Below are 26,522 nucleotides of genomic sequence, written 5' to 3' on the forward strand. Positions count from 1 at the left end.
GGTGCGGGACCGGAAATTATGTCAGAAACCCCATGTGAGACGATTGCAACACATGCAGCGCGGAGGAGAAGCGAGAGGGAGGGGGAAGAGCAGGAGAGGCGGAGGGGAAAGGAAAGGAAGGAAGAAGCCGGCGAACGACGTCACAAGCGCCGTCGCGAGGAGCCCTTTTCGTTGCCGTCCGGAGTAGCAAGGAAAGGAGGGGGCGGCGGCGAGGCCTGAGGTGAGCGCGCGCGTCGGGGCGGGAGAGTCGCCCCGCCAGTGGCAGGCGGGCGGCGGGCCGCGGTGTGGTGTTCGCCGCCCGCTCTCCTCGGCTGGTGGAACCGAAGGAACCCGGCTGGCATCGGCTTTAGGATTTTAACGGCTCTTTGCTTCCTCCTTCCCTCCCTCCCTTTCCACCCCCTCCCTCCCTCCCCCCCCCCCTCCAAATCTCTCAATCCTTTTTCCTCGTGGCGGCTCGGCGGCTCGATTCCACCCGCAGGAGGGGCGGTGGAGGAGGAGGAGGAAGAGGAGGAGGAGGAGGGAGAAGATGGCGGACGATCCCAGCGCTGCCGACAGGAACGTGGAGATCTGGAAGATCAAGAAGCTCATCAAGAGCCTCGAGGCGGCGCGCGGGTAAGGGAAGATGACCGAGAGACCTTGGGAGGCGGCCGAAGAGATTTTGGCGCTCACGGGTGGGCCGTTTGGTGGGAGGGGGGGAGGCCTGGTGGGGCGGAGGGTGAAGGAGGAGAAGCAACCTGGCGGGCTGGGCCGAAAAGAGGGGGAGGGGGTCGTTAACGCGTGGGATGCCTCCCCCCCCTCTCCGAAAACAAAAACAAATCCCTCTTCGCAGAAAAAAATGAATAAAAGGGAAATAATCGGGGGACGTTTCCCGGGTCTAAGCGTTTTCCCGAGCGCTAAGTTGAAACACGAGGCTTACTTTGGGGTGAGTTAGGCCTTAAGTTTTTGGGGAGGGGGCTCGGGCGAGGCGTGTGGTAAAAGAGCCCGTGAGGGGCAGCTGTGAAGAACCAGCGTGGGGTGGGGGGGGCGGTGAGAGAGAGAGAAAGGCGGTTGTTCCTGCCTTTGGATACTTGGTTTGTGAGGGAGTTTTTCTTCTCCTCAGACGGAGTCACGCTCTCCGTTTCGGGACGTGGCCCATTTGCTGTCTGAGGTTATGACACACACCTGTGGGGGCAGTTTGGACACTTGCAAGTCACAATCAAACTAGTAAAGGCTACCTAAGACTGTGGCCCCCATTTCACTTTTACACACACACACACATGCTCACATAGTTTCATTGTGCTTTTTTCCCCCCTTCCTGTGATGAAGGACTACTAGCAGGTCTAAGACAGCAGTACTGTTTTAAATGTGAAAAAGGCATTTGGGGCATTCGTTCTGAATCCAGAAAATGAATTTTATAAAAGCCAGTGTATAGAAAGAATCATGTATACTCCATGTAAAATATTCTTTAATACTTGGTAGTCTTTTTCTCCTCATCTCACCTTACATTCCTCTGAATTTCCACTTTATTTTGTCCACAAATTTTGTTGTTATACTCAAAATTTATGGAGCAGCCCAATCTAGTTTTTTATGTCTTGTTTGTCCTTAGTCTTGAATATTTTACTTTCAGTTGCATGCTAGAACTTGCTGGTCAGTCAATCATCGATTAGAAGAAGGTGGCTTAGAAATAATTACATGTGTTCATATGGATAAAGTACCATTTTTAGTGATTAAAGTTAATCCTGTTCCTTTCTTGTTTTCAAAGTACAGAGGTTGTTTGCTGTATGTTGTAGGCACAACAGGTACATAGTGTTTTAGAGTTGGCATGATCACCTAGTGACTTTCCTAAGTTTTTCTTGTCCTAAGATTTTTTCTGTAATTTTCCATCTGCTGAAGGAAGTAGGGGAATGTTTCTGGCTTTGTGATAGTTGAGAAAGATAGCTTTTGTTACTTTTCTGGCCTACGTGCACAAAGAATTGAAAGTGTGACTGTTTTTATATTTGGTTGAACTAATACACATCTATTCCTTGCAGTTGTGTAGAAGGACAGTGACTCTTCTCATTTGAATGCTAGCTGTGTGAAAGGGAAGTTGGGAAAGTATTAATTCAGTAAATAATTTGAAATAATGGCTTACCAGAAAAGATTTATGGACCTCATCAAAAAAATAATGTATATATTAATTCAAGTGCCAAAGAGACATGTTAATGTTGCTGAATTACTATCTTTTCCAAGATACCTATGAAAGTTTAACTGTGTTTTAAGTAATGGAATGAAACTGAAGTTCTGATTAATCTGATTTGAGACTGGAACATCCCAGATTGTGCTCTTCTTTTTGAAGTGAGGTGGGGGAAAATTGCTCCAAAAATAAACCCTCCAAAGCAGAAGCCTTTTGGTGTACTCCAGCCCCCACAGTTCTGTTTTATCCAGAATCTTTTCAGGACACTTCAACTCACTTCCAACATATAGGATTTACTTCCAGAACAGCATGGTTTGGATGTTGTATGGAGCATTCTGGAATGTTCTGTTCCTCAGTTGGGGAGTTTTGCTTGTCACTAATATTTGTTTATGTCCCTTATAGATTTGTATGAGATAGGCTTTGGGAAAAGATGCATGAAAAATTCCTGCCTCCTTTGTTTTATTAATCTCTAGTTATTTATTTATAGTGATTTCCCTGGCTAACAGTTGTTCAATTTAAGGACTGACTTAACTGAAAGTGATCAAAGTTATCTCTATGTTCACTAGAAATTATCAGCATTGTTGATGTTTTTTTTGGTTGATCTTTGTTGCTTCTGAATTAAGTACTGTAAATACAAAGAGTCTTCGTGCAAGAGTTCAGTTTCTAACTAATCTATAATATGCATGATTTTCTTTTGGATGTGTTAACCTACTGACTATGATTTCATGTTGCCATAAGAACTAGGCATCTACGGCTTGATCAACAGCCAGTTGAAAAAAATAGCTAAATACAATATATTGCTGTTCAATCAGTGAAAGCAAACTTCCCTTCCCTTACTTCCCTCTGAGTTTCCCAAATCAAATCTAATAGGATTTATGAGTAATTGACATTTAGTTATAATTTTGTTGTGTTAGCAATTTACCCATAATGCTGGGAATGGAAAAATGAGTTAATTTTTAATCCTTTTTGTCCCTCATGAGCATGTAAATAAGAAATCCCTGCTATTTATCTCCAGTTAACTTTCTATAGCTATATATGTTTACTATCCAACATATGGAAGAAGTGAACAACATTTGGATTCTTAATACATAAAGTTGGCATGCTAATTCTGTTCAGTAGCAATGGAAGAATGCATATTGTTTTATATTGCAGCTTTCAATGTATTCTATCTCAATTTCCAAAACTGAGTTTTGTGCAAGTATTTTGAATCATTTGAATCCGATCTTTCTATTTAATTGCCAGTATGAGAACTTAAGCATTGGCAGTTTTTTTAGTATACTTTTTAATCAGTAAAATAGACAGCAAGCACAATACAATTCAAAATCCTATCATTGCTAATAATTATATAGTATTTCAGATTGTTGAGGGACCTATTAACATTTCTGGAGCTAAATAATTTTACATTTAAATCAAATTGCCCAGTAGACAAGGAAACTAATTTTTAAAAACAGTACATTCAGAATATTAATAGGAGTTATGACTTTGTGGGCTGAATGCACTGAAAGACTTGAATTTGTGGCATATCTGAGGAAACAGCATCTTATAAAGTGTTTTATTGATCTTTCTTGTATAAACTCCATCTTAAAATCACAGTATTTTTTTAACTTTTCCTAAAGATCTTGATAGTGTCATTTTTCATGAAAAGCATATAATACATTCTTTTAAATAGTTCAATACGAATATTAAATAGCTGACATTTCAGTAACAGAAATTTAGCTTTCTCTGAAAAGGATAGGAAATAATAATGTATTCCAGCTGATGAATATTTTGTGTTTGGTGTTTGCTACTGCCCTACTGCAAAACCTGTCACAAAGTGTTCACAAAATGGGGCTTAGATCTTGGGCAAGCTTTAAACATAGCAACTGAATGTTAAGTCTTCAGTCTATGTTCTATGTTTGTGTGACTCCTTTGAGCTATATGCTTGGGAAAGCTCAAGGCAGATACTAATGTTTGAATTTTGCAATTAAAAAAAAGTCATGTGTGGAAATATCAGGAAAGTTGTGCTTTTTAAATTGTGAATTTTGCAATTAAAAAATTGTTTTAGGTACACTGATTTTAGATTTATGAATGTTTCAGGCAAACAGCATGATAAGCTTGCAACATCTTAAGTAAAAATACTCAAAGTTGAATATTCTGTCTTACGAAAAATACTTTTCTTTTGTTTCCTTATTTACATTTTCTAGGACCTAACAAGTTTTTTGGAATATAGATTGTTGCACAGTGATCTCATAATAGGCTGCATTTCTGAGTGGAAGTTTTTTTTTTATTAAATGAGAGAGTATTATAACTGAGTAGAGATTCCTACTAATCTGCTTTATAAAATCATTGACTCCAAATAGCTCAAAGCAGTTTTCAGTAATGCTTTAGCTTATAGAAGAAAGAACCCCACTGTCAACAGCATTTTCTACATCTGTATCCTGAATATCAGATATCTGGCATAGTTGAGGATCTCCAAACCTAGGGATCAGTTAGGAAGAAATGAGAAATAAGGTGGAAAGAGTAAAACTGGTCTACAAGCAAGTACCACTTGTGACAAATCTTTAGGATTTGTCCTAATGAATACGCACATACCTGTAGGTTATGGCTGTATGAGCCTACAGTGATAAGAATTTTGTGGAAAAATTTTAAATTTGAAAACTTTCCGACTGCTTTATAATATTTCTATTTAGTACTTTCCTCTTCTTCCTCAGTGTTATTTATAAATTAATAGGAATCGTGTATGAAAGAAAATGGCACAAATTAACTATATGAAATAATGAAAAGGAAATTACATTTGTGAAATTACCAGTATCCTTTTTACTATGCTTTATGAACAGCACTTTTTTCCAATCAGTATAGAAACTTTCAATCCTACCCACTGGTACCTTGAGGCTGCAAAACCAGGAAAACAAGTTTAGATAACAAGTTATTTTGTTATGGAATAATATGGAATGGCTTTGAACTGTTTTGATTCCTAATCATTTTGGAGTTAAAATTGAGCAAAGCTAGATGGAAAATTAAATGATTAAGTCTTGAATTTCTGATACTAGTGATTTTTAAAAATTATTTTTTGCCCCCCTATTAGTAGTTAACTTCTACATTTATAAAATGAGGAAAGGTATTACCTTTTAAAAAGAAAAAGCCTACAACTATGGAATCCTCAAAGAGAACTGCAAAAGAGCAAATCATTGTTGCAAGAATAGTTTCTCTACTATCAGATGCTTATTTGCATTTCCTTGTTGCATTTTCCTGTTAATGCAACAATTAAAACATTTTGGATGGAAGAGTATGAGTACTTCTTTTGCTTGTTTTCTCTAATTACCCTGCTATTTGTTTTTTTTAAGGAAATGTTAGGAATTTTGTGTGCATACCCACACAACAAAACAGATGTGTGGAGAAAGAAGATACATTACAGATACTGAAAATGCTCCTCAATATATGCCAGCATTCATTTTTAAGAGGATGTTTCACCTGCTTTATAACTTCCCACAAAACTTAATTATTTTGTAAAAAATGCATTAAAAGTACCTGTTTAATCATATTAAGTATGTATATTAAGAATAATGTTTCCTCCAGCTAAGCTTGTTAATAATAAAACATCTAATTTGAATTCTCAGGAATACTCATCCATCCCAACTCTAAAACCTAATTCCTAAATAATGCAAAGAAACTTCTCTAAAATATTCTGCATTCCTCCAAAATCTCTAAAACAATTAAATTTATGCTGTCATATAATGCTTTCTTGGTGTTGATTTATGGTTGTCCTTCTGGGCCTTGACTTGTTATTAATTATCATAAAACTTAATTGGATTTTTTTTTGCTGGTGTGAATAACATACAGTTATCAGTAAAGCCCTTTGTATCTTAGATGTCTTTAATTCTCTGATTTTGTTCTGGTCCTGTTATGTCAGCCTTTATCCTAAATAACTTGTTGGTGATCTCACCATTTTCTTTCTGGGATCAGTAAAAAGAAAAGCTGTTTTAAATTCTTGACAAGGTCTTTTCTACTTGTATTTTTGCAAAGGAATATATGACAGGCTGTCAGATGTTAATACTAAGTCTCATCCTCATTTATGTAAGTTAAATAAAGCTACTTAACTGACTCACCTCTAGGCCTTTGTTCCTTATTTGTTTTCTGGGTTAGTTAATCCATGTATCTCATAGTCTATCAAAGAACTTAAATATAAAATAATGCCTGCTGTTTTCATTTACCCAGAGTTGCTTGAGAGTGAGATGGGCAGCATATAAATTTAATAAATAAGTAAATAAAAATGTAGGATCAAGTCCATCATAACTGTTTCATTAAACAATACAAATGAACTTCCATTTGAGGAAGATGCTTGTTGTTTCTGAGGCAAGACCCAGTGGTAAAAAAGCTTGCTTTAGAAGTTAGTAAAACACTTCACAAGAGAATGTTATTTCAGGTGGCGTAATATAATTATAATAGAATATTTTGGTGCTGTACAAAAATGTGTTCGTTTATTTTGCCAACTTAGACCGGCATATCAACGTCATAAACGCTTGAAGGAGCAGGATTTAGCAGATGTAATAATTAGTAATTTGAGCAATTAGGGCAGTATGCTTTAGCTGGAACTAAGCACAAAACTATCAGATTCTGCTGAGGCAGAACAGGTCTGATCTCTCATGGTTATGTAGCTCTGTATGTACAGGTGTGACTTGCTGTCAAAACTTGCTTCTAGGCCTGTGGCCATCATTATACTCACTGGAATGGCTTGCAACAACACTCCTTAGTATCACCCAGCCAGTCCTGGCTAAGATCAAATTGCTTTTGCCTAGTTTTATCTTTTCTCTAGGATAACTTTTCCTCAGTGGTATCATGCTAGTCCTGGAGTTTAGCCTGTGTGCTTACTCCAAGTAGGTTGAACACACTGACCTCCCATCCTGAGGTAGATGTGACTCCATAGCTGCCTGAAATGGCAATACAAGCCCAGTACCATGATCAGGTATGATACCCATCAACTGAGTCCATGAAGAGCCACATTTGGAAGATGTGATGATGCTACCTAATTTGGGTAATGAAACATCTGTAAGAAAACAAGCAAGCTCTGAGAGTACCAAGGCCCCCCTTGTAAAATAGTTGTTATTGCAAAACATTCTAACTCCCAAATTAAACTTCAGAGAACAGAATGGCTGCAAAGGTTACATGAGGTTAAATTCACCAGTTAACAAACTCTAACTTAAATCTCAAAGTGAACTGCAAAAATCCAACGGCAGGTTTCTATAATTGGAGAGATGCTATAGTGGACTAGTAACTATAGTAAATGAAAACAGTCTTGTACTCTAGAGGCTTTCTCTTTGCCTACTAATTGTTGATACTTAATAGTGTAGCTTGCATGAAGTGAGAGAACAACTACTGACCTAGTTGACTGATCTTTTAGGAACTGAATAAATATATTTTATTAAAATATTAATATGCTTCTGTGAAAGAGTATGGATTCAAATAGGTTCAAATTTACCATTTTATTAAATGTTTTAATTGCTTGTAATTGCTTCTTTAGAATAGTACTTACACATAATTTATATTTTGCAATTCAAGGGAGTGAGTTAGCTACTGACTGATAATTAATAAAATATTCTAGTTAGTCTTGTCCTAATTATCATTTCTAATTGCTGTTGATTAAGGGATTGGAAAATTCTGTTCATAGTGTAAGTCCAACACAAAGTGTTCACAATAATCCATAGCAATCTAAATTTTTGACTTAAAATGTACAGGTACTTTTCCATAGAAGCTGTTATTTTAAATTTCTTTAACTATTTCATCTTCATTGTAGACAGATAAAATACTCTTAACTCTGTTCCTCAGTGCAGCGTTTTATTACTGAAACCCATTAAGGAGTCAAAATCTTCTGAATAATTGGAAATTTTGGAGACCAGTTTTCTTGTGAGGTGAAACTACTGAATCCTGGAAGTTAATCTGAATCTTAATTAAGATAGAGATCTTGATCTTGCAGTTTCTCCTAACTATAGATCTTACTAATTTAGCCAGCAGATGGCAGGAGTATGTTCTGCAAAGGAGCTGTATGAAACTCTGATTTGATTATTATACTCTAATTTGATTGACTTTTATGCGTATTGCACAGTCACATTTCATCTTTTATGATTCACACAGCTTTGTTCTTTTAATCTAAATACAGTTTATATAATTTAAGAAAATGAGCAGCTTAATTATTACTATTCTACCATGTTTTCCCGAAATAAGACCTTTCCTGAAAATAAGCCCTAGTAAAGGGGTTGGGCGTGGCTAGCATCAGATGTGGTGAGTATGCTGTGATTGGCAGCAGTCGCAGCCTGCGCAGCGCAGGTGAGTTTATTACCTGGGCAAGCAGCAGGCAAAGGTGGAGGGAGGCACGCAATCTGGACAGGCTGCGGGAAAGCTTAGAAACAGACTGGAGCGGGTGGCTGCAGGAGGCTCGTCTTTATATGACAGGCACTGGCAGCAGTTGGAGGCACACAATCTGGACCCTCCTCGCTGGCAGCAGGCAAGCCAAGAGATGGAATGGAGCAGCAGGCTGGCCGTGGGAGGCTCGTCTTCACATCCCTCGGTTTGTCTTAGTCCATGCAGAGCGTCAGGAACGCCTGATTCCCCCCCCCCCCATGCCTCTGCTGCTGGTGCCACCATGCGAAGATGAGCTTCCTGTGCAGCCCCAGAGTGCATCAACCAAGGGGCCAGCGGACTGCAGCTGCTGCCGGACAATGTTGGCCCCCATGTGCTGGCTCCTTTTTGAGCACATGCTGGGGGGGCTCCCCAGCTGGGCTGATCACCCTGAAATTGTGTTTCCCCCCAAAATAAGCCCTTGTGCTTATTTTGGAGCCCCCCCAAAATATAAGACCAGGTCTTATTTTGGGGAAAACATGGTAGTAACGTTGAAATGGACTAATGTGTAAAGTAGGCGTGAAATGGTCTTGAAAGGCAAGTTTGCACCTTAGTCGAAATATTGAGTGAGTAACTTCCTCCATTGGATTGTATAAGAATGGCTAACATTTTAGAATACCTAAGTTAGCAGTAGAACCTGGCCATCCTTGTCTGGATGTTGAAGTTAAATAGAATCACTGGAGTGGGAGACTCACAGGTAATTCTAAAGCAATGACCTGTATTGAGAAGTAACAATTTCAGAATTTCAGTACTGTGGTCAAGAAAACTGCAAGTTTAGGTCATTCTTGTCATCAGTAGTTGAACATAATCTGAAGGCATTTTAAACAAGCCCATTAAGTTTAATTCTATTCAAACCTGTTTTATCTATCCATATAACTATTTCTATGGTTTGCAGCAGTAATGTATTGCAGTTTTGCAATTTGTTCTGTACATATTGGCATGCCATGCAAAAACAGTTATTGAAATGGATGTACAGACAACTCTTTTAAATCACTTCCATATATCTTCCTTATACAATTTAATTGGCTGCCTGTATCTAAGATCTATTTGTGTTGTTAAGTTGACATGTCTCAAACATCTGTGTAGATTTGAGCATCAAACCAAAGGCTCTTTATTAAAGGTTTTGGCAAATAGGAAATGCTGCTCCAGTAGTACTACATTTTGCTTTAAAAACATGGTCTTTTACCCATTTGCAGAAGGTGGAATTTATTGCTTAGGGACACTATTACTACCTATAGGTAGCTGAGTGCTGCAAGATGACATTGGCAAGGTCAATATGACAAAAATTTACACTGGTTGTGGAAGGTTTCTGTGACATTTAGAGGGGGAACTGCTAGTGAATTTCCATCAAAGCATATTTTTGCCACACTAATTTTACCTTTACTGTTTTCTGTAGAGAGAATTATATTAAATTAAGAGATACTGCTCATGTTTGACCTCCTGACAGCTAAATGCTAAACACTGGTACAAGGAATTTAAAGTATTATTTTAAAAAATATGTTTGCATACTCCTGGAGAATTAAATGACTAGTTGATGATGCAAACACTCTGTGTGTGTGTGTGAGAGAGAGAGAGAGAGAGCACGAGTGCACACACACACACACACACACACACACACACACACCTTACAATTGAAAAATTTCAGTATGAAGATGAGTAATTTGTTAATTGCCTTTAAGTGTCATTCAGGTAGATGCAAAAAGAATAGGGAGATGTTTCCATAGTATGTAAGAACAAGTTTTAAAGGGTGTGCAACCATTATTTCTTTAACTGAATCAAATATGCCAAAATGAAAATCCTCCATTGCAGTATCATGTCAAATGTTATTATGGGCACAAACCATTGTACCTTTGCAATGTTGTATATCTGCATGAGCTTTCTCTATGCTAGTGCATGAGAGTTATCTTCATAAGGGTAAGATTTAACTTGTTCTGAGGATTTATTTGTTAATAATTTCTGGTTGAAATGGAACAAGTTTACATACTTGCTAGAACTAAAAGGATGTGGGTTGTTTTTTTAACATTTACTGATGGCTTTGACAGAACTTGAAACCATTTCAGTATCCACAATTTCATTGTGCTGAGCAATTATAGCAATATATATGCTGACATAACATACACAGCATGTTTTGTTATATGTAATGAATACTGTATAACTATTACCCTATCCACTATTTATTTATTTAGGTAATTTATATGGCTGCCCATCTTGTCCACATTTTTAGTATGGAAATCTTATCCCTTAAATATTTACGTTCTTGTTTGCATCTATCCTTGTTTCTTTGTTTATTTTAGCAATGGCACCAGCATGATATCCTTGATCATTCCCCCCAAAGACCAGATTTCCCGAGTGGCAAAAATGTTAGCTGATGAGTTTGGCACAGCATCAAATATTAAGTCTCGAGTGAATCGTCTTTCAGTCCTTGGCGCCATTACTTCTGTACAGCAACGGCTAAAACTATATAACAAAGGTAAAATATCCTGCTAATCCCATTATAGATGAAATGATTCAAGCTTCATCAGTACTTAAGATTATATATCTTTTTTTTTTTTACAGTACCTCCAAATGGTCTGGTTGTTTACTGTGGAACAATTGTGACAGAAGAAGGAAAAGAGAAGAAAGTGAACATTGATTTTGAACCTTTTAAACCAATAAATACATCATTGTATTTGTGTGATAATAAATTTCATACAGAGGTAAATTAACTTTTTTATTTTTCTCAAAAGTGAACTATACAATTTACTGTTTATTTAATAGCAAGAAAAGCTACTGAGCACTGGGAAGTCTAGTAATGTATGAGAACATGACTGTTTTCCTGAACATTATTTCCACAACTTCCAGATGAAAATGTGTTGACAATTGCATTTTTCAAGGAGATGGGAGACAAAAGAAAAATTTAGAACATGTAAATATAATCTGAGAACTAAATTGCACTGCATTTTGTTTTGCAAAGCATTACATAATCACATATCACCCAAGTGGTTTAAATGGACTCTTAGTGAAATTTAGAATTCAGATTGTGGATTTGCTAATAGCAATAGCACTTAGACTTATATACCACTTCACAGTGCTTTATAGCCTTCTCTAGTTGGTTTACAAAGTCAGTCTATTGCCCCCAACAATCTTGGTCTCATTTTACTGACCTTGGAAGGATGGAACACTGAGTCAATCTTGAGCAGGTCAGGATCGAACTGCTGGCAGTCAGCAGAATTAGCCTTGCAGTTACCTTCATTTTGTATATCAGGTACTTATGTGACGCTTGCATACTCTTTTTACTGAGTCTGGTAGAAATCACTAACAGCTTTTATCTTGGTAAACAATGTGAGCCAGAAATTATACAGTGCACAAGTTCATTTGGGAGTGTACTTTATATACCCGTTTTGGCATTATTTTAAGATTGGCACTTTACTGATATTATTAAATCAAATTTGATTTTGAGCTTCATTCATCTTGGAGTATCTCTTGTTCACAAAATGATGTATGAATTGTATTTGAACATCACTTGTTTTTTTATTTAAGTGAAAAGGGTAGAATGATAGTAGCTTAAACTGCTCAAATGAATCTAATGAATTTGTTAGTTTAAAGAGTTTGGAGTAATTATGAGCATAAAAGTATACTCCCAAAGTAAGTTTATAGATAAAAACATTCCTTAAGGAGAATATCTCGCTTGATTTGTTGTATATCAGCTTGTTCAAACTCAACTTCTGTCATGTTGACTTTTAGGCTCTTACAGCTCTATTGTCAGATGATAGCAAATTCGGTTTCATTGTAATAGATGGTAGTGGTGCACTTTTTGGGACGCTTCAAGGAAATACCAGAGAGGTGCTGCACAAATTCACAGTGGATCTTCCAAAGAAGCACGGTATTGTATTAAAAATAAGACAGAATGATGTGTTTTTAGAAATAATAATTTTGGGGGAGTAAGACTTGAAAGCAATTCAGTGATATCTGAGAGGCTGTATTCTGAATAGTTTGTTTTTCTCAATGTGTTTGGGTAAATTCCAGTATGGTAATCTGGAGGCTAAAGTTAAGACAAAGATCAAATTAACATAACTGAAATTCTGTGCAGCTGACAAAGTAATCACTGAGTATGCTTAGTTTCATGAAATAGCTCCAGACAATACTCCAGTTGCATCTGAGTCATTCATTAAAACAGAAACTATATGTATGGAAATAGATGTTTCAGATTTGCTTACTTGCTATCTATCTCATTGAAAATATTTATGTACTCCTAGATAAAATTAATCTAAATGGATTACAGTTAAAATGGCATTTTAAAACAATGTATTAACTGAATTTGAAACATTAAGATATTTTATAAAAACAATACAAAAATACACAATATAAAACAAAACAAAGGCATTTTAACCATAAGGACAAACCCCAGGGATATTTCACTGAGGGCATTCCAACATTGAAAACGCCCACTACTGGGTTGCTGCTTGCCACTTCCAAGTTGACCTTACATGACTAGTTTGAATAGAGAACGCAAACTGCCACACTATTTTGCACTAATTGAACTGTCCAAGTGCTACCCTACTTTTTATTTCAATAATCTAAATGTGAAGTTGCTAGTGTGTAGTACAATGTAGAAAGCTATCTAAGTACAGTAGAGGTGAACTGATACTTAGCTTGACCTCATGAAAAATGCTTTGTGCTATTTGAGCTTTTAATGTAAAAGATGAATCCAGAAACTCTCCTACCTAACTAAGAACTTGATCCTTTAGAGCAGGGGTCTCCAACCACCGGTCCACGGACCGGTACCAGTCCGTGGAACAAGTCCTACCGGGCCGCTGGCTTGCTGGGCGCTGCCATCTTGTTTTGATGAAAAAGTGCTTCCGGTGAGCTTTTCCGGGTAGAAAGCTCACCGGAAGCACTTTTTCATCAAAACAAGATGGCGGCGCCCAGCTGATGTCGGTACCGGGCCGCGCCATAAAAAAGGTTGGGGATACCGGGCCGCGGCATAAAAAAGGTTGGGGATCACTGCTTTAGAGGATGTAGCCACATGAAGAATAAGTTGATTTCCCCTTACTTGGCAAATAAATTAGCCACTAACAGCACTTCTGACTTGTTTTGATGGCACTTGGTACATTGATCCTTATTCAGTACATTCCTAATTGTATTGGTATTTTTACATAAATGTTGATCAGCAAGGTTGGTGGTATTAAAATTCATCGAGAGTTTCAGGGAAGCCACAGAGTTGAACTGTCCCAGCAAATATAAAACTAACAGGACAATTATAACTGTTTTGCCACCAAAATAAGCTTAAACCCTGATTGAAATGGGTCTAGAAAATGTTTCATAGGATATTTGGATGTGATCAGTCATCATGTACTTAATCATCTTGTCCAGAAAGAAATTTTATTCAATGGCCTATAATTAAATTTTCTGAATCCATTTTTCCAGGACAGGCCTAATTGCAACCTCCTTTTATGAAGCTGGAGTCACTTCTATTCATATGGAGGAATTTATAAATCTCCTAAATTCAGCTGAACATTAAATAAAATAATCTGTGAGGAAAAAGAAGCAAGTAATTATTGCATATAGCTGTTTGACACTACCAGGCATCTTACCTGCATCACCAGGCCTTGAAAAGTGAAGCTGTCCTTCTCAAACCCCCAAATCTTGACCAGACAGCTTTTTCATTTCTGTAGATTGAACTGTTGAACATGTAGATTCTTAAGTTATTGTCAGATTGATTTAGTACAAAGTCTAGTTAAGACTTACAGAAAAGAGCTACAGGATTCTGAATGATTTCTAGTTTGGCCAGATCTTAAACGTTCCTGAATTATATAAGAAAGTTCTGCTGAGTGACATTGATAGGACACAGTGATAGAGAAAATTTGTTTTGGGTTGGTATTCCATCACTGTCATAAAGTGAGCTTGACATTGAACTTTTGTTAACATATTGCATGACTTTCTACATGCCACGGGCAGGTGACATTTGAGGTAGACCCAAATTTGTCATGATAGTCATAAAACCCTGACCAGACCAATCAAGGCTGTTCCAATTTGAATGTTGAAAGATAACAGAGCTAATGTTATATATTTGTATCTCTTGCCTTTCAAAGGGAGAGGAGGCCAGTCTGCCTTGCGTTTTGCTCGTTTGAGAATGGAAAAACGTCACAACTATGTAAGGAAAGTAGCAGAAACTGCTGTGCAGCTGTTTATTTCTGGTGACAAGGTGAACGTGGCTGGTCTTGTGTTAGCAGGGTCAGCTGATTTCAAAACTGAATTAAGTCAATCAGATATGTTTGATCAGGTAAGTAGAAGTAATTTACTGATGGTTGTTAATTTTACTAGCAGTTATAAATGTATTATCTTAATGATAGTTGTATGGCTTACTAGTATACATCTATTTCCAATAGTAAGCTGTTAATAGCAACTGAAATATGTGGATCTTGGAGGTATATTTATAAAATAGAAAACCAATAACATTGAGAACACTAAAGGAAAAGGGCTTACAAATTTTAAAGTCTTGCCCATTGGAATTGTTATGTTTTTATGCTTAGTCAGCCATATGTTTAGATTGGATTTGGCATTTTCATCTACCTATCAAGTCCTTCCCAAGAACCTGGGATAGGCAAAGGTTTGATGATGTTAAATTTATCATTGCAGGATGTAAGTTGTCAATATGTTGTTATTAATATCTGGCATAGCTGTCATCACCTTCAGAGCACATAAGCACACAATCACATCAAAGTTATAGTGCCTCATAGGGGTTTTTCATTTTTAATAATAATAGTAACAGTTCTGAGTGGCTCATGACAATCAAGGAAAATTATAATCACTAAGTAATAAAATCACTAACATGATAAATGCAATGTTTTAAATATAATTTAGTTCATGAAATGCTGCACATCTTTTGTACAATACTTCACATTTAAGCATTGCAGTGATATAATTATGAAATGGTTTGGAGATTGGAATTATTATTTTTTTTAAGTTAATGCTCGTTATTCTTTATTTCATATTGTTGGGTAATACTTTTAGATTTTTAATTGCTCATTTATTTGACTTTTCTCATATTAAACCTCTGTTTTTGCAGCGGTTGCAATCCAAAGTATTAAAGCTAGTTGACATCTCATATGGTGGTGAAAATGGATTCAATCAAGCAATTGAATTGTCCACTGAGGTCCTGTCTAATGTGAAATTCATTCAAGAAAAAAAGCTAATAGGTATGAAGAAATACACATTCATTGTTGTATGCAACCTAAATGCATTGTCAAATATACAAAAATTATCACAAGTTATGCAAGTAAAAGAAAATAAAGATCTAGTATCCATCTTGTCCTTAAGGTTTAGTGGTAACAGCTTTCCAGCCAACATTTTTTGGTGTTAGTTACAAATACAAAAATTCTGAATTAAAAATATTTTTAGCACAATGTAATATTTGATCAAATTTTAACATCTGTTACATATGCATATTGGGTTTTTTTTTAGCACAATGTAATATTTGATCAAATTTTAACATCTGTTACATATGCATATTGGTTTTTTGTGTTGGTGCTTCATATTCCTTGAGCTTACCAGAAGAAAATGCTATTGCTTCTGTGTTGGTGACTATATGAGTGGTGACTATGTAACTTGCCACTGAGTCAAAACTCTATGCAAAAAATTGGTGGTCACAAAATAAGAGTTTGTTTCCCCATCTGGGTTTTTCAAATCATGTATCAGAACCGTTAGTTCAAACAGTACATATAAATGTGTGTTTTATACGTGCTGCAATTATGAGACGGTAGAAAGTAATGAAGCATATATAATAAAACAAGTATTGTACAGTAACTTAATTTTCAAAAATTAAAATAGAACACATCTGATTTTTGAGGGAAGGATATTAATGAGTAGGTGCTAATATTGAAAAGTGGCACCTGTTTTCTCAAAATGAGGTGGATGAAATCCCATTGAGTAGACTTATTGCCAAGCCATATAGAATATTATAGATGACAACCAGCATTTTGAATTGTACTCAGAAGCAGATACGAAGCTAAAATAGTGCCTGGAACAAAGATGTTGGGGGTGAATGCCAATACTAATCAAATCATCGCAATAGTAATGTGATGACCCAGAGTATAACACAAATGTAACAAAATCCAACACGTAAATAAATGTATGCCGTGCACACAGTACAATCACATTTTTATTTTGAAGGTGATTGCTATTTTTTTTTCAATTTATGTTTGGTGTGTATGCATGGCTAAGTAACTTTGCAGCCCTATTGGTTCAACCCTTTACTACAGTCCCACTCCCATATGGCCCTTTGAGGAAATTAATTGCTCACCCCTGCTCCAAACAGATGGATGTCCTTACCCAGTGATCTCATGTGCACATTAAGAAGCAAAGGGCAAGCACAGCAGTTCTTATTGACCTTACATCTCACTGACTTTTCTTCCCTACAACTGTGTGGGACACTACCTCTAGTCCCCAATTCTTTTAGATAGTCCAGAAAGTTTCTATGGTTAGCGCTATCAAAGATCACCAGAAGAGTGAATTGCTTCAATCCAAATTATCTATAACAGAGACCAGTGTTTCTGAAACTGGACTGAAATATAAAAGAATACCCTTTAACTTCCCATAATCATGCCCGCCTACCCAAAAGAAGAAATTGTAAAAAGTATTTGGTCCTATAGTCATCCTCATTTTTTTTTTGATCTGATGAATTATTGTCTTCCTAAACATATTTGTCATTATCTCCTAAACATATCTGCCACTATCTATCATAGTAACGTGGCCTTCTTGGCCAAATTAATTTATTTTGTGCACTGAGTTAAAATAATATTTTATAACCTCTCTCTCTCTCTCTCTCTCTCTGGTTTGTACTAAACATAGGCCGATACTTTGATGAAATCAGTCAGGACACAGGAAAATATTGTTTTGGGGTTGAAGATACTCTAAAAGCCTTAGAAATGGGAGCAGTAGAAATCCTGATAGTTTATGAGAACCTGGATATAATGAGATATGTACTTCATTGCCAAGGCACGGAAGGTATGTGATACCTATCGCTTTGCTTTTAAGATTTCAGGAATAATTATTTGTATGTCAGTTGTTGGTCACTGTAAATGTTTGCATTCTTGCTACTTTCATTAATGGAAATCCATAGATTGTGACAGAAATAATTCTCGTGACATTAGTTTTACAAATACATACCTAAATAGCAGTGTCTCAAAAAAACTCATAAATGTACTATTATTAATAAAATAAATATTATTAAAGGTAATAGATACATTGTTTTTAGAAAATCCTTTTGGTAAAGTGATAACAAACATGCATAAACATTCTTAATAGATGCTTGTATTTGAATTTACTTGTATGAGTAGTCCTTGACTTAAAACCATAACTCAGCCCCAAATTTCTGCTGTTAAGCAAAACAGTTGCTAAGTGAGTTTTGCCCCATTTTTTCTTGTGACAGTAAAAAGAATCACTGCACAGCAGTTGTTAAGTTAGTAACATAATTGTTAAGTGAATCTGGCTTCTTCATTGACTTTGCTTGTCAGAAGGTCACAAAAGGGATCACATCACCCCAGGACACTGCAACTGTCATGCATATGAATCGGTTGCCAGGCATTCAGATTTTGATCATGTGATCATGGGGATCTAAAACAGTCACAAGTGTGAAAAACAATCATAAGTTCACTTTTTTCAGTGCTGTTGTAACCTGTAACGATCACTAAACAGGTAATCAAGGACTATTTGTATGTGTACTCATTGGATATGATCCAAGCAGGTGGCTCTGATTTTGCAGCAATTATGATCAGAACCTGCCTGGTTGAGATAACTACAGTTATCTTAATAGTTATGGCTTCATTTTTCCCAGCTATTGTGTTACATTCATGCAAATGCATCTGCTACCTGAGTGTATAGGGGACAATTAATATTTGCCTTCATCTGTATTAGATCTAGAAAAGAAAAGACTTTTCCAGTAAAAAATAATGTGGTAGGAAGAGAAAAGTTCTGGAAATTACTCTGTTCATGTTTTTTATTGTGGGACTCCTCCACGGTCATCCAGTAGTTTCACTTTGTCTGCTTTCTTACTTCAGTGCTTTTCCTCATGCTTATGCCATGTACTAGTCATAATATGTGACATCCTTCCGCATTTTCATAACAATCTCTTCTAAAATATTTCATATCATCTACTGGGTTGCAGTTTCTTCTTGAATATGCAAGAAATTGGAATTTTGACTACAATTTAGTCAGTAGTAATGTTCTGCTTTTCCTTCTAAAAAAAATAAAGGATATCACTGTCTATTTTTCACCCCGCCGGGCCCCCCCAAGAGCGTTTTTTTTGGTGTGGGAAAAAATATAACAAAGGGCGGGGGGGGGGGGGGGGGGGGGGGGGGGGGGGGGGGGGCGGGGGTGGGGGGGGGGGGGGGGGGGGGGGGGGGGGGGGGGGGGGGGGGGGGGGGGGGGCGTGGGGTGGGGGGGGGGGGGGGGGGGGGGGGGGGGGGGGGCGGGGGGGGGGGGGGGGGGCCCCCCCCCCCCCCCCCCCGCGGGGGGGGGGGGGGGCCCCCTTTTTTAACATGGTACATTGGTTTCTCTTAAACTGATGAAAGCAAAGCTGAATGCTTTCTTTAAGAGGATAGCTGGTAATTTTCTCCTTTATCTTCTTTCTTAACAAACAATATTTTAATATCTTTTTGTCAAAGAAGAATGTCAGATGTGATAAAGGACCACAACTGTTCTCCAAAAAGAATAGATTCTTTAATTACTATTAATTGGTAATATTTTGTGTCTGATTTCACTTTAGGAAATTGTGCTATTAATGCATATTATGCTTTTCCCCCCCTGCTGCAGAAGAGAAGATTCTTTATTTGACACCAGAACAAGAAAAAGATAAATCCCACTTCACAGATAAAGAGGTATTTATCAAAAGCTGTGGTTTATTTTTTCCCCACCTGAGGCATTTTAATGATCATTTCAATGGAGACATCCCAGTTAAATCACAAGAGAAGAGTATGGGATAGTTCATATAATTGTATTCTAAGTCCTTTGAGTTTGTGCTGGAATGGAAATTAAGGCAATACCAATCCTCTCTCCTAGATACTTGAATTAATTGTATTAATAAGCCATTTAGCGTCATTGAGATGGTGGCTATGGAAATTAAATAAATGAATAAAAAATAATTACCTGCATTTCTTCAATCCAGTCTTCAGGATAGGACTGGAAACACTCTTGCCCAAGCACATGGTTTCTAATCGTCATGCTGTCATGTGATCCATCCAGTGGTATGAAACAGTGGAGGCTCCTGTGTTGTTCCTCCTTGCCTTAGTAGGCAAGAGCAAGGACATGAAGCAATGCCCTTGGAATGAATTGCTTTAGAAAGTTGCCATCTGAAAGCACCAGATCGACAGCTATAACAGCTTTATTTCTATTTTTATGCCTTTAAGAATTATTATGTCTTTGCTATTATCTTTTATGAAACCCTGGTTTTTGACATAACTTTTAGTAGATGCTGCTGGGTTTAAGGGTTTTGCAGAATCCCAGGAGAAAAACCGGAAAGTTCTTATAATAGAGATTATGAAGTCTGTTGTGTTGGCAACAAAAAGTCATCTAGAATTATTTAAAAAGTTTCTCAAGAAAATGGAGACAATAAGAGAAGGGAACTGGCTTTAGGTTCCCAATAATCAGCAAAATACCATTTTTTGTTCTTTTGGTCTTTCTCCTTTGACAATAATAGGGCACAGTGGAATTAGCAATCAGATAAATCTGTAAAGGTGATGGTTTTTAAATCCTATTGTTCCAGACAATTTAGGATTCTAAAGGGGATAAGTAATATCCTGAATGAGGCCCTGATATGGAGATATTCATATAACAACCAGATAAATAACATACACTTGCTAACAATTTATTTTGTTGTGATGATGCTAGGTTTATACAATGGAAAGTGAATGAAAGGCATTATTCTGGTTATTTTTTATCGCATGCTTCTTTATTTTGGCAACACAATGCTCTGTGTCTAATGATGTAAATACTGATAGTCCATTGCCTACTGATTTGAAACGTAACATTGCTAACAAGTACACTTCAAATGTCATCTCTTTTAGACGGGACAGGAGCATGAACTTATAGAAAGCATGCCTCTGCTTGAGTGGTTTGCAAACAACTACAAGAAATTTGGAGCCACATTGGAAATTGTGACAGACAAGTCACAGGAAGGATCCCAGTTTGTGAAAGGATTTGGAGGGATTGGAGGTAAATGGAAAATGAAAACCATAGAGTGCATTATTACTATGTGCCCTTCATTGTTGTGTCCCAGTTGGCAAGATTGTCAATCTCACACAATTTCAATGGAGAAAGCGAAATCCTGTGAAATATTATTTCAGCAAATGATTTATTTTGGCATTTCTTGTATTTTACACTGATAGAATTTACAGTTCTATGAATATTTCCTCATTTGGCAGATGGTTACAATATATAAATATACAACATAATAAATAACTTGAAATTTATTTTCAGGGGATGCTTTATGCCGTCTTTTTGATTGCTACAAGTTGCATTGACATGCTTTAACCTCTTAGAGGATTACTGCTCACAAATATGGTTGTCCATAAGAGGAAGAAAAACTGGTGTTATATGACTCCCAGCTTTTTCAAGAATGTCCTTGCTTTATGTAGTGATTAAAGATGATGCCTAGTGTAAACAGTCCAATAAGAATTTGAAGCAAATTACCACATGGAGAATATATGTTTATAATAGTTCCATAATTATCCCAATAATTTTGTTAGATAATTTAGGCTTCCTGTACATCTGGATAGCTGGCAGGCTTCCTTGACAATATTTGCTTGGAAGTACATTTATTGAACTTAATGAGATTTGCACTGCAGTAAGCATAGTTATTGCTGATTGCTGGAATAGATAAGATGCAAATGCTGCCTTTTTCATTAAAGAAAGCATCTTTGGTTGATATTAAGGTGCGCTGATCAATGTGATAAAGAGATTGAGCAAAATACATTAACAATATACAGTTAGTCCTTGATTTATGATCACAATTGAGCCCAAAATTTATGTTGCCAAGTGAGACAGTTTTGCCCCATTTGTATGACCTTTCTTGTGACAGTTGTTAATCACTGGTTAAGTTGGTAATACAGTTGTTAAGTGAGTCTTGTTTCCCCATTGACTTTGCTTGACAGAAGGTCATAAATGGTGGTCACATGACCCTGGGACATTGCAACCATCAATTGCCAAGCATCTGAATTTTGATCATGTGACCGTGGGGTTGCTACAACAGTCATAAGTGTGAAAAGGGTTACAAGTCACTTTTTTCAGTGCTGTTGTAACTTTGAACAGTCACTAAAAGAACTGTTGTAAGTTGAGGACTACCTATACTAAAAATGGTGTGATGGCTGGCATTAATGAGACATCTGTATGGTGAATGCATGTGTATTCTGATATGAAAACAATATTGTGATTTATAAGCTTACCTTTATATATGAATTAGACTGTTTTTATTTAGCATAACTGTGCTGCTTTAACCAGGATGAAGATTGCCACATTATCTGCCCTTACTGATTATGACAATGCTATCCTTGTTCCATTATGCACTGTAGATGCCAGATATTCTCTGAATTTGGGATGATGGTTAGACATTGTTGGTGGATTGAAGAAAAATGCAAATGTTTCCTTATCTGTAAAGAGAGATGTGAAAATGTGTGTGGATATCTCTGGGAATAATAATAATTAAAATAGATAATTTCACAGCACATTAGCTGGCACACTATTTGTTTACAGTAAGATTGCAATAAGAATTTAAAAATGCTTTCAATAATTTGCTACTTTTATGACAATTGTTACGTATTCTGCTTTTTTGGACAAATAGATACTAGTCTATACTTCAAAAGTATTTTGCCCTGTGATTTCTTGCTTTCCTGTCTGAAATTAGACATTCTTTGTCAGTTCCATCCCATCATAATGAACTGCTTATTTCAGCAGTTTTTCCTGATGTAGTAAAGTTTGCGGATATACTGTTGAATTTTTAAAAACATAATTGACTTATAAAAGTGGATGAGAAATTTGGTCAAAACTGAAATGTTATCATGTGCTGCAAATCAACACATTTTTAGAGGTAGATTAGCGGCACTGCTCTAACATGAATTCAAACTTGTTTGAAGCCAACAACTTAAATTTGAGATTTTCTCTATATAAGTTTTAAAACAGTGTGTTCTAATATGAATAAAAATGTTCAACACTAGTGGGAAGGAAATATAGTCTAGTTCAGTACTTTGGTACCAGAAAGCAGGTTTTATGCTGAATGTTCTTCATAAATAGGAAGTATTTGTAATATCTTCCCTTTAACATTTATTTTCAAAGGTATCTTGCGGTACCGAGTGGACTTCCAGGGAATGGAATACCAAGGAGGAGATGATGATTTTTTTGACCTTGATGACTACTAGGTAGTCGGCCTGGGTCTGGCAAATGTGCCTCACCCCTCCAGCATCCAACCCAAGGAGAAAACTCATGATGGAAAACAAAACAGATCCCTGCCTTAGAATTGGAGTATTTCCAGAACTTTATCCAGAACACCGGGTTTCAAAAAAAGAAAGAGAAAGAAAGCAAACCCTACTGATTTGTCATAGTGTCAGTACAGCAGCACTCTACTAGATTTCTATAATGCCATTTGGACTAATTAAAAAAAAATCCCAGTTTTTACTTTTACTTAATGGTGAAATTGGTTGCTCTTGTATTTTATGAAAATGATTTTTTTAACCTTCAGCTATATTAACTGCTCTCAACCTTCATTTGAAACAAAGTAATTATACTGGTTTGTTTCTTACTTTGATAGGAGGAAATTTATTGCTGCTTTTTGCAGTTTTACGACCCATTTACATGGCGTTCTTGGCTTAGACTGCAGAAGAACCATCTTAGGGAGACCTTGTTCCTATTGTTCCCAGTCTACAGTGGTGGAAGTAAAAGGAATTAAACTCTGCTGTGCCAGCTTTGAAAGGTGTGACTTTAAATTTGAGAGGTCCACCTATTTCATTCTTAGACTGCAAAAATACTGTTTGTATAAATCAGGAAGTGTGTTTCATTGAAGAAAATTGAAGTGCCAGGGTCTCAGCAGGCTTAACCGGGATTATGAGTTGTGTGGCCTTCACTTTTCCCTTTTGTCAGTCAATAAACAGTTTCCACAAGCAAGCTAATACTGCTTACGCTTGGTTCTGTACTTTACTAGGTTTTTTTTTTTTATGTTTTGCTTTGGGATTGCGTAAGCTGCCTTGGTGAATCAACAGCCAACATTCACAAACTGCTTTAAAATGCAATTATCTAGCAAAATGTGACCGACATAAGCCTTGGAACTGGTGGTTATGGAGCTTCTGTAGAAATAATAAACTTTTTTTTTAAAGAAATTAGGCACCAAAGATTCACATTCAACACTATGGCATAGTTCATGCAAGGCAGTTAGCTCACTTCCCTGCATTCCTTTAGGACTGGCTGATTTTCGAAAGGTACTCTGATATTTTTTTAATGCCTGGCTCTGTTCTCATTTTCTTTATCTTTCTTGTGTTGGTCAAAGACTCCCAACCTGCAAACATTGTATATCGTTCCAAATCCTGCCTCACTTGAATTGAAGGGAGAGTTGTCTTAACTAAGCCTTCTCATCACAGTATATACTTTAAAAGGTCCAAAATGACACTCTGTCAATGTGAGCAATAGAATTTGTATCTTTTTATAACTTGGCAAGCAGGCAATACATGTGTTTGCCCACAGGAAGTTTTCACATTGGGTGGAATCTGTTAGGGAAGCTCTTCATGATTATGAATATTCAGACTGATTTGCTGAAATTGTGATCACAAGCATCCTTAAGCTCTTCAAAGCAGCATACTTTGATTTTGCCATTGTAAATGGGTCTGCTATGACATGACAAGAGCAGAAAAATTGGGTGTAAATTTACAGTTTTGAATATACTGCTTGTTTCACATTTAGGGTATGCAGCTCCTTTTTTTTTTTTTTTTGGTAGTTTTATTTTTACTATTTAAGTTTGGAAATGATGCCAAAATTTTGTATCTCTTTAATCAATGTGTGATCTCTGGTGGTATATATTGCATTATATATTGATGTATATATCAATATATACTAATATGTATTACACTTAACACAAACACATTAAAAGGATGAGAATCCTAGCCTTTTGCATACTACGTAGCCTCTTCAGAGAGCTCCCAAGCAGTGATATCTTGGTGTTGTGATGTACAGAAATGGAGAAGAGTATTAAACCATATTTAAGAATATATACTGGATCCTTGACTTTATTTTACTTGGGGAGGGTTGCAGCATTACCAGCTGCTCATCAAACTACTTTGATTTGGAATAGAATACGTGCTGTTTTTCAAACATGCAGTTAGCACCTTATCTTAAACACGGACATGGATAATAGGGGAGGTGCTTTAAATCACCATTTTATTTTTTGCAATATGGCTCAGATTGCATCAAGTTTAGACTTTATCTCAGGAGTAAATAGTTTCATCCTCCAATCTTGATAACCATTTTTAATGTGCCACAAGTGTCTTAAAGTTACTATGCAATAGCACAAATCTTTTTGAGAACTAAAAGTATAAGACCTACAGCTACATGATTTCCCATCATTGCTAGGGTTTCTTGCTGAGGGTTAACATATTTCTAATCTCTTGCCTGTTAGGAAAGGAATTATTGTAGTGTTAATGCAAAAGCCTGGAAATTAAAATACAGTGTTGTCCTTTTCAACTCCCTTTGTCAGAACATTCCTGCATGGTTACAAATTCTTTAGTACAACATTCTATTCATATTTACAATTAGGTAGCTGTATCATATCCACAGCTGTTAACAGCATTTTTAAATTAGCTAGACACCTTTAATCGCCGATATGGTTAGTCATAAATGAAGTATTCCTCCCAGATTCCCCTCCTCATGTCTGCTTGTGGACAAGAAGTGTTAAAACATTGTTTGGTGGGGAAGGTACCTGCATACCAAGTATTAGGAAAACTGGATGGAAAATACCCCAAGTAAGACTGTGGGCTTTGAACATTAGGAAATAAGATTGTGAGCTTTGAAAATTATTGGAAGAAATATCTTTGGATTTCATGTAAATACTGTTGCACATTTTTTGCTATTCATAAAAAAATACCTGCCTTAATGGTAGCTACTTTTAAAAGTTTCATTATCTAAATCAGGGGTGTCCAACCTTGTCAACTTTAAGACTTGTGGACTTCAACTCCCAGAATTCCTCAGCCAGCAAAGCTGGCTGAGGAATTCTGGGAGTTGAAGTCCACAAGTCTTAAAGTTGACAAGGTTGGACACCCCTGATCTAAATGGTTAGGACTCCAATCAGGCTCAATTAGAAGTCTGAAATGAAATGGGCTCTTGTGTTGAAAGGGACCATGTTTTGTGCACAATCCAAAGCACTTCCAAATCATTCTTGAACAGTGTATAGCCACAGTATAAATTGGAGCCTCCAATGTAGAAGCCTCGACTGGAAAAGTCAATGCAGGAAAATACAAGGAATCAGAACTGAGCAGTAGCGGTTAATAGCATTCATGAGATTTCCAGAGGTAGTTGATAGCTACTGTGTTGCTTGTTCTTCCATGCTTACACCAGGCAGATAAAAATAAGAGACTTCAGTTTTGTCTTTTAAACACCGAAGACAATCCTGCTAGTTATAAAGAGCTATTGCATTGATTTTGTTGTATTTTAATATTTTTTACCAATACCGATGTTTATCTGACTAAAATATTGCAAGATGCAGCAAGGGAATTTGAAGCAGATTTTTGTTAATGCAGGATGGAGCAAATGGTTTGAGCTTGCTTCATTTTGATTCTGAATCTTGGCATAGCTGTTCCAGGGCTGACTTTCCTAAATTACACTCAGAGTTGTACTCTCAAATCAATGATCCCCATGATTAAAACATTGGTTCTCCAGTCATTGCATCTTGGGATTGACAGCGTCTTGGTCTGGAGTGTCATTTAAATGTGCTCTACCTAATCTGAGCTCTTTTAGCTATGTTTTATGAGTGCTGGTAGTTGGTCAGATT

At 36.8% G+C, this 26,522-nt stretch overlaps 1 protein-coding gene across 3 annotated transcripts; it reads left to right on the top strand.

Annotated features, from left to right (window-relative positions):
• On the top strand, positions 1 to 24,747 carry ETF1 (eukaryotic translation termination factor 1). Of its 3 annotated transcripts, none has more exons than XM_026668550.2 (11): positions 24 to 220; positions 479 to 612; positions 10,819 to 10,994; positions 11,081 to 11,220; positions 12,248 to 12,386; positions 14,596 to 14,786; positions 15,573 to 15,702; positions 17,354 to 17,509; positions 19,316 to 19,380; positions 20,566 to 20,713; positions 22,829 to 24,747. In XM_026668550.2, the coding sequence occupies exons 2-11, from the start codon at positions 527 to 529 to the stop codon at positions 22,909 to 22,911; spliced, it is 1,314 nt and encodes a 437-aa protein (XP_026524335.1). In that variant the 5' UTR covers positions 24 to 220; positions 479 to 526; the 3' UTR covers positions 22,912 to 24,747. The 3 variants fall into 3 exon arrangements, with proteins under 3 accessions (XP_026524336.1, XP_026524335.1, XP_087804188.1); XM_087948062.1 differs by having other exon boundaries at positions 48 to 232; XM_026668551.2 differs by lacking the exon at positions 479 to 612 and having other exon boundaries at positions 1 to 220.
• The last annotated feature ends 1,775 nt before the right edge of the window (positions 24,748 to 26,522 follow it).

Source organism: Notechis scutatus, chromosome 1 (assembly GCF_049901735.1).
Source record: "Notechis scutatus isolate UNSWTSFEM ecotype Mainland chromosome 1, rNotScu1.2, whole genome shotgun sequence".
Lineage (NCBI taxonomy): Eukaryota > Metazoa > Chordata > Lepidosauria > Squamata > Elapidae > Notechis > Notechis scutatus.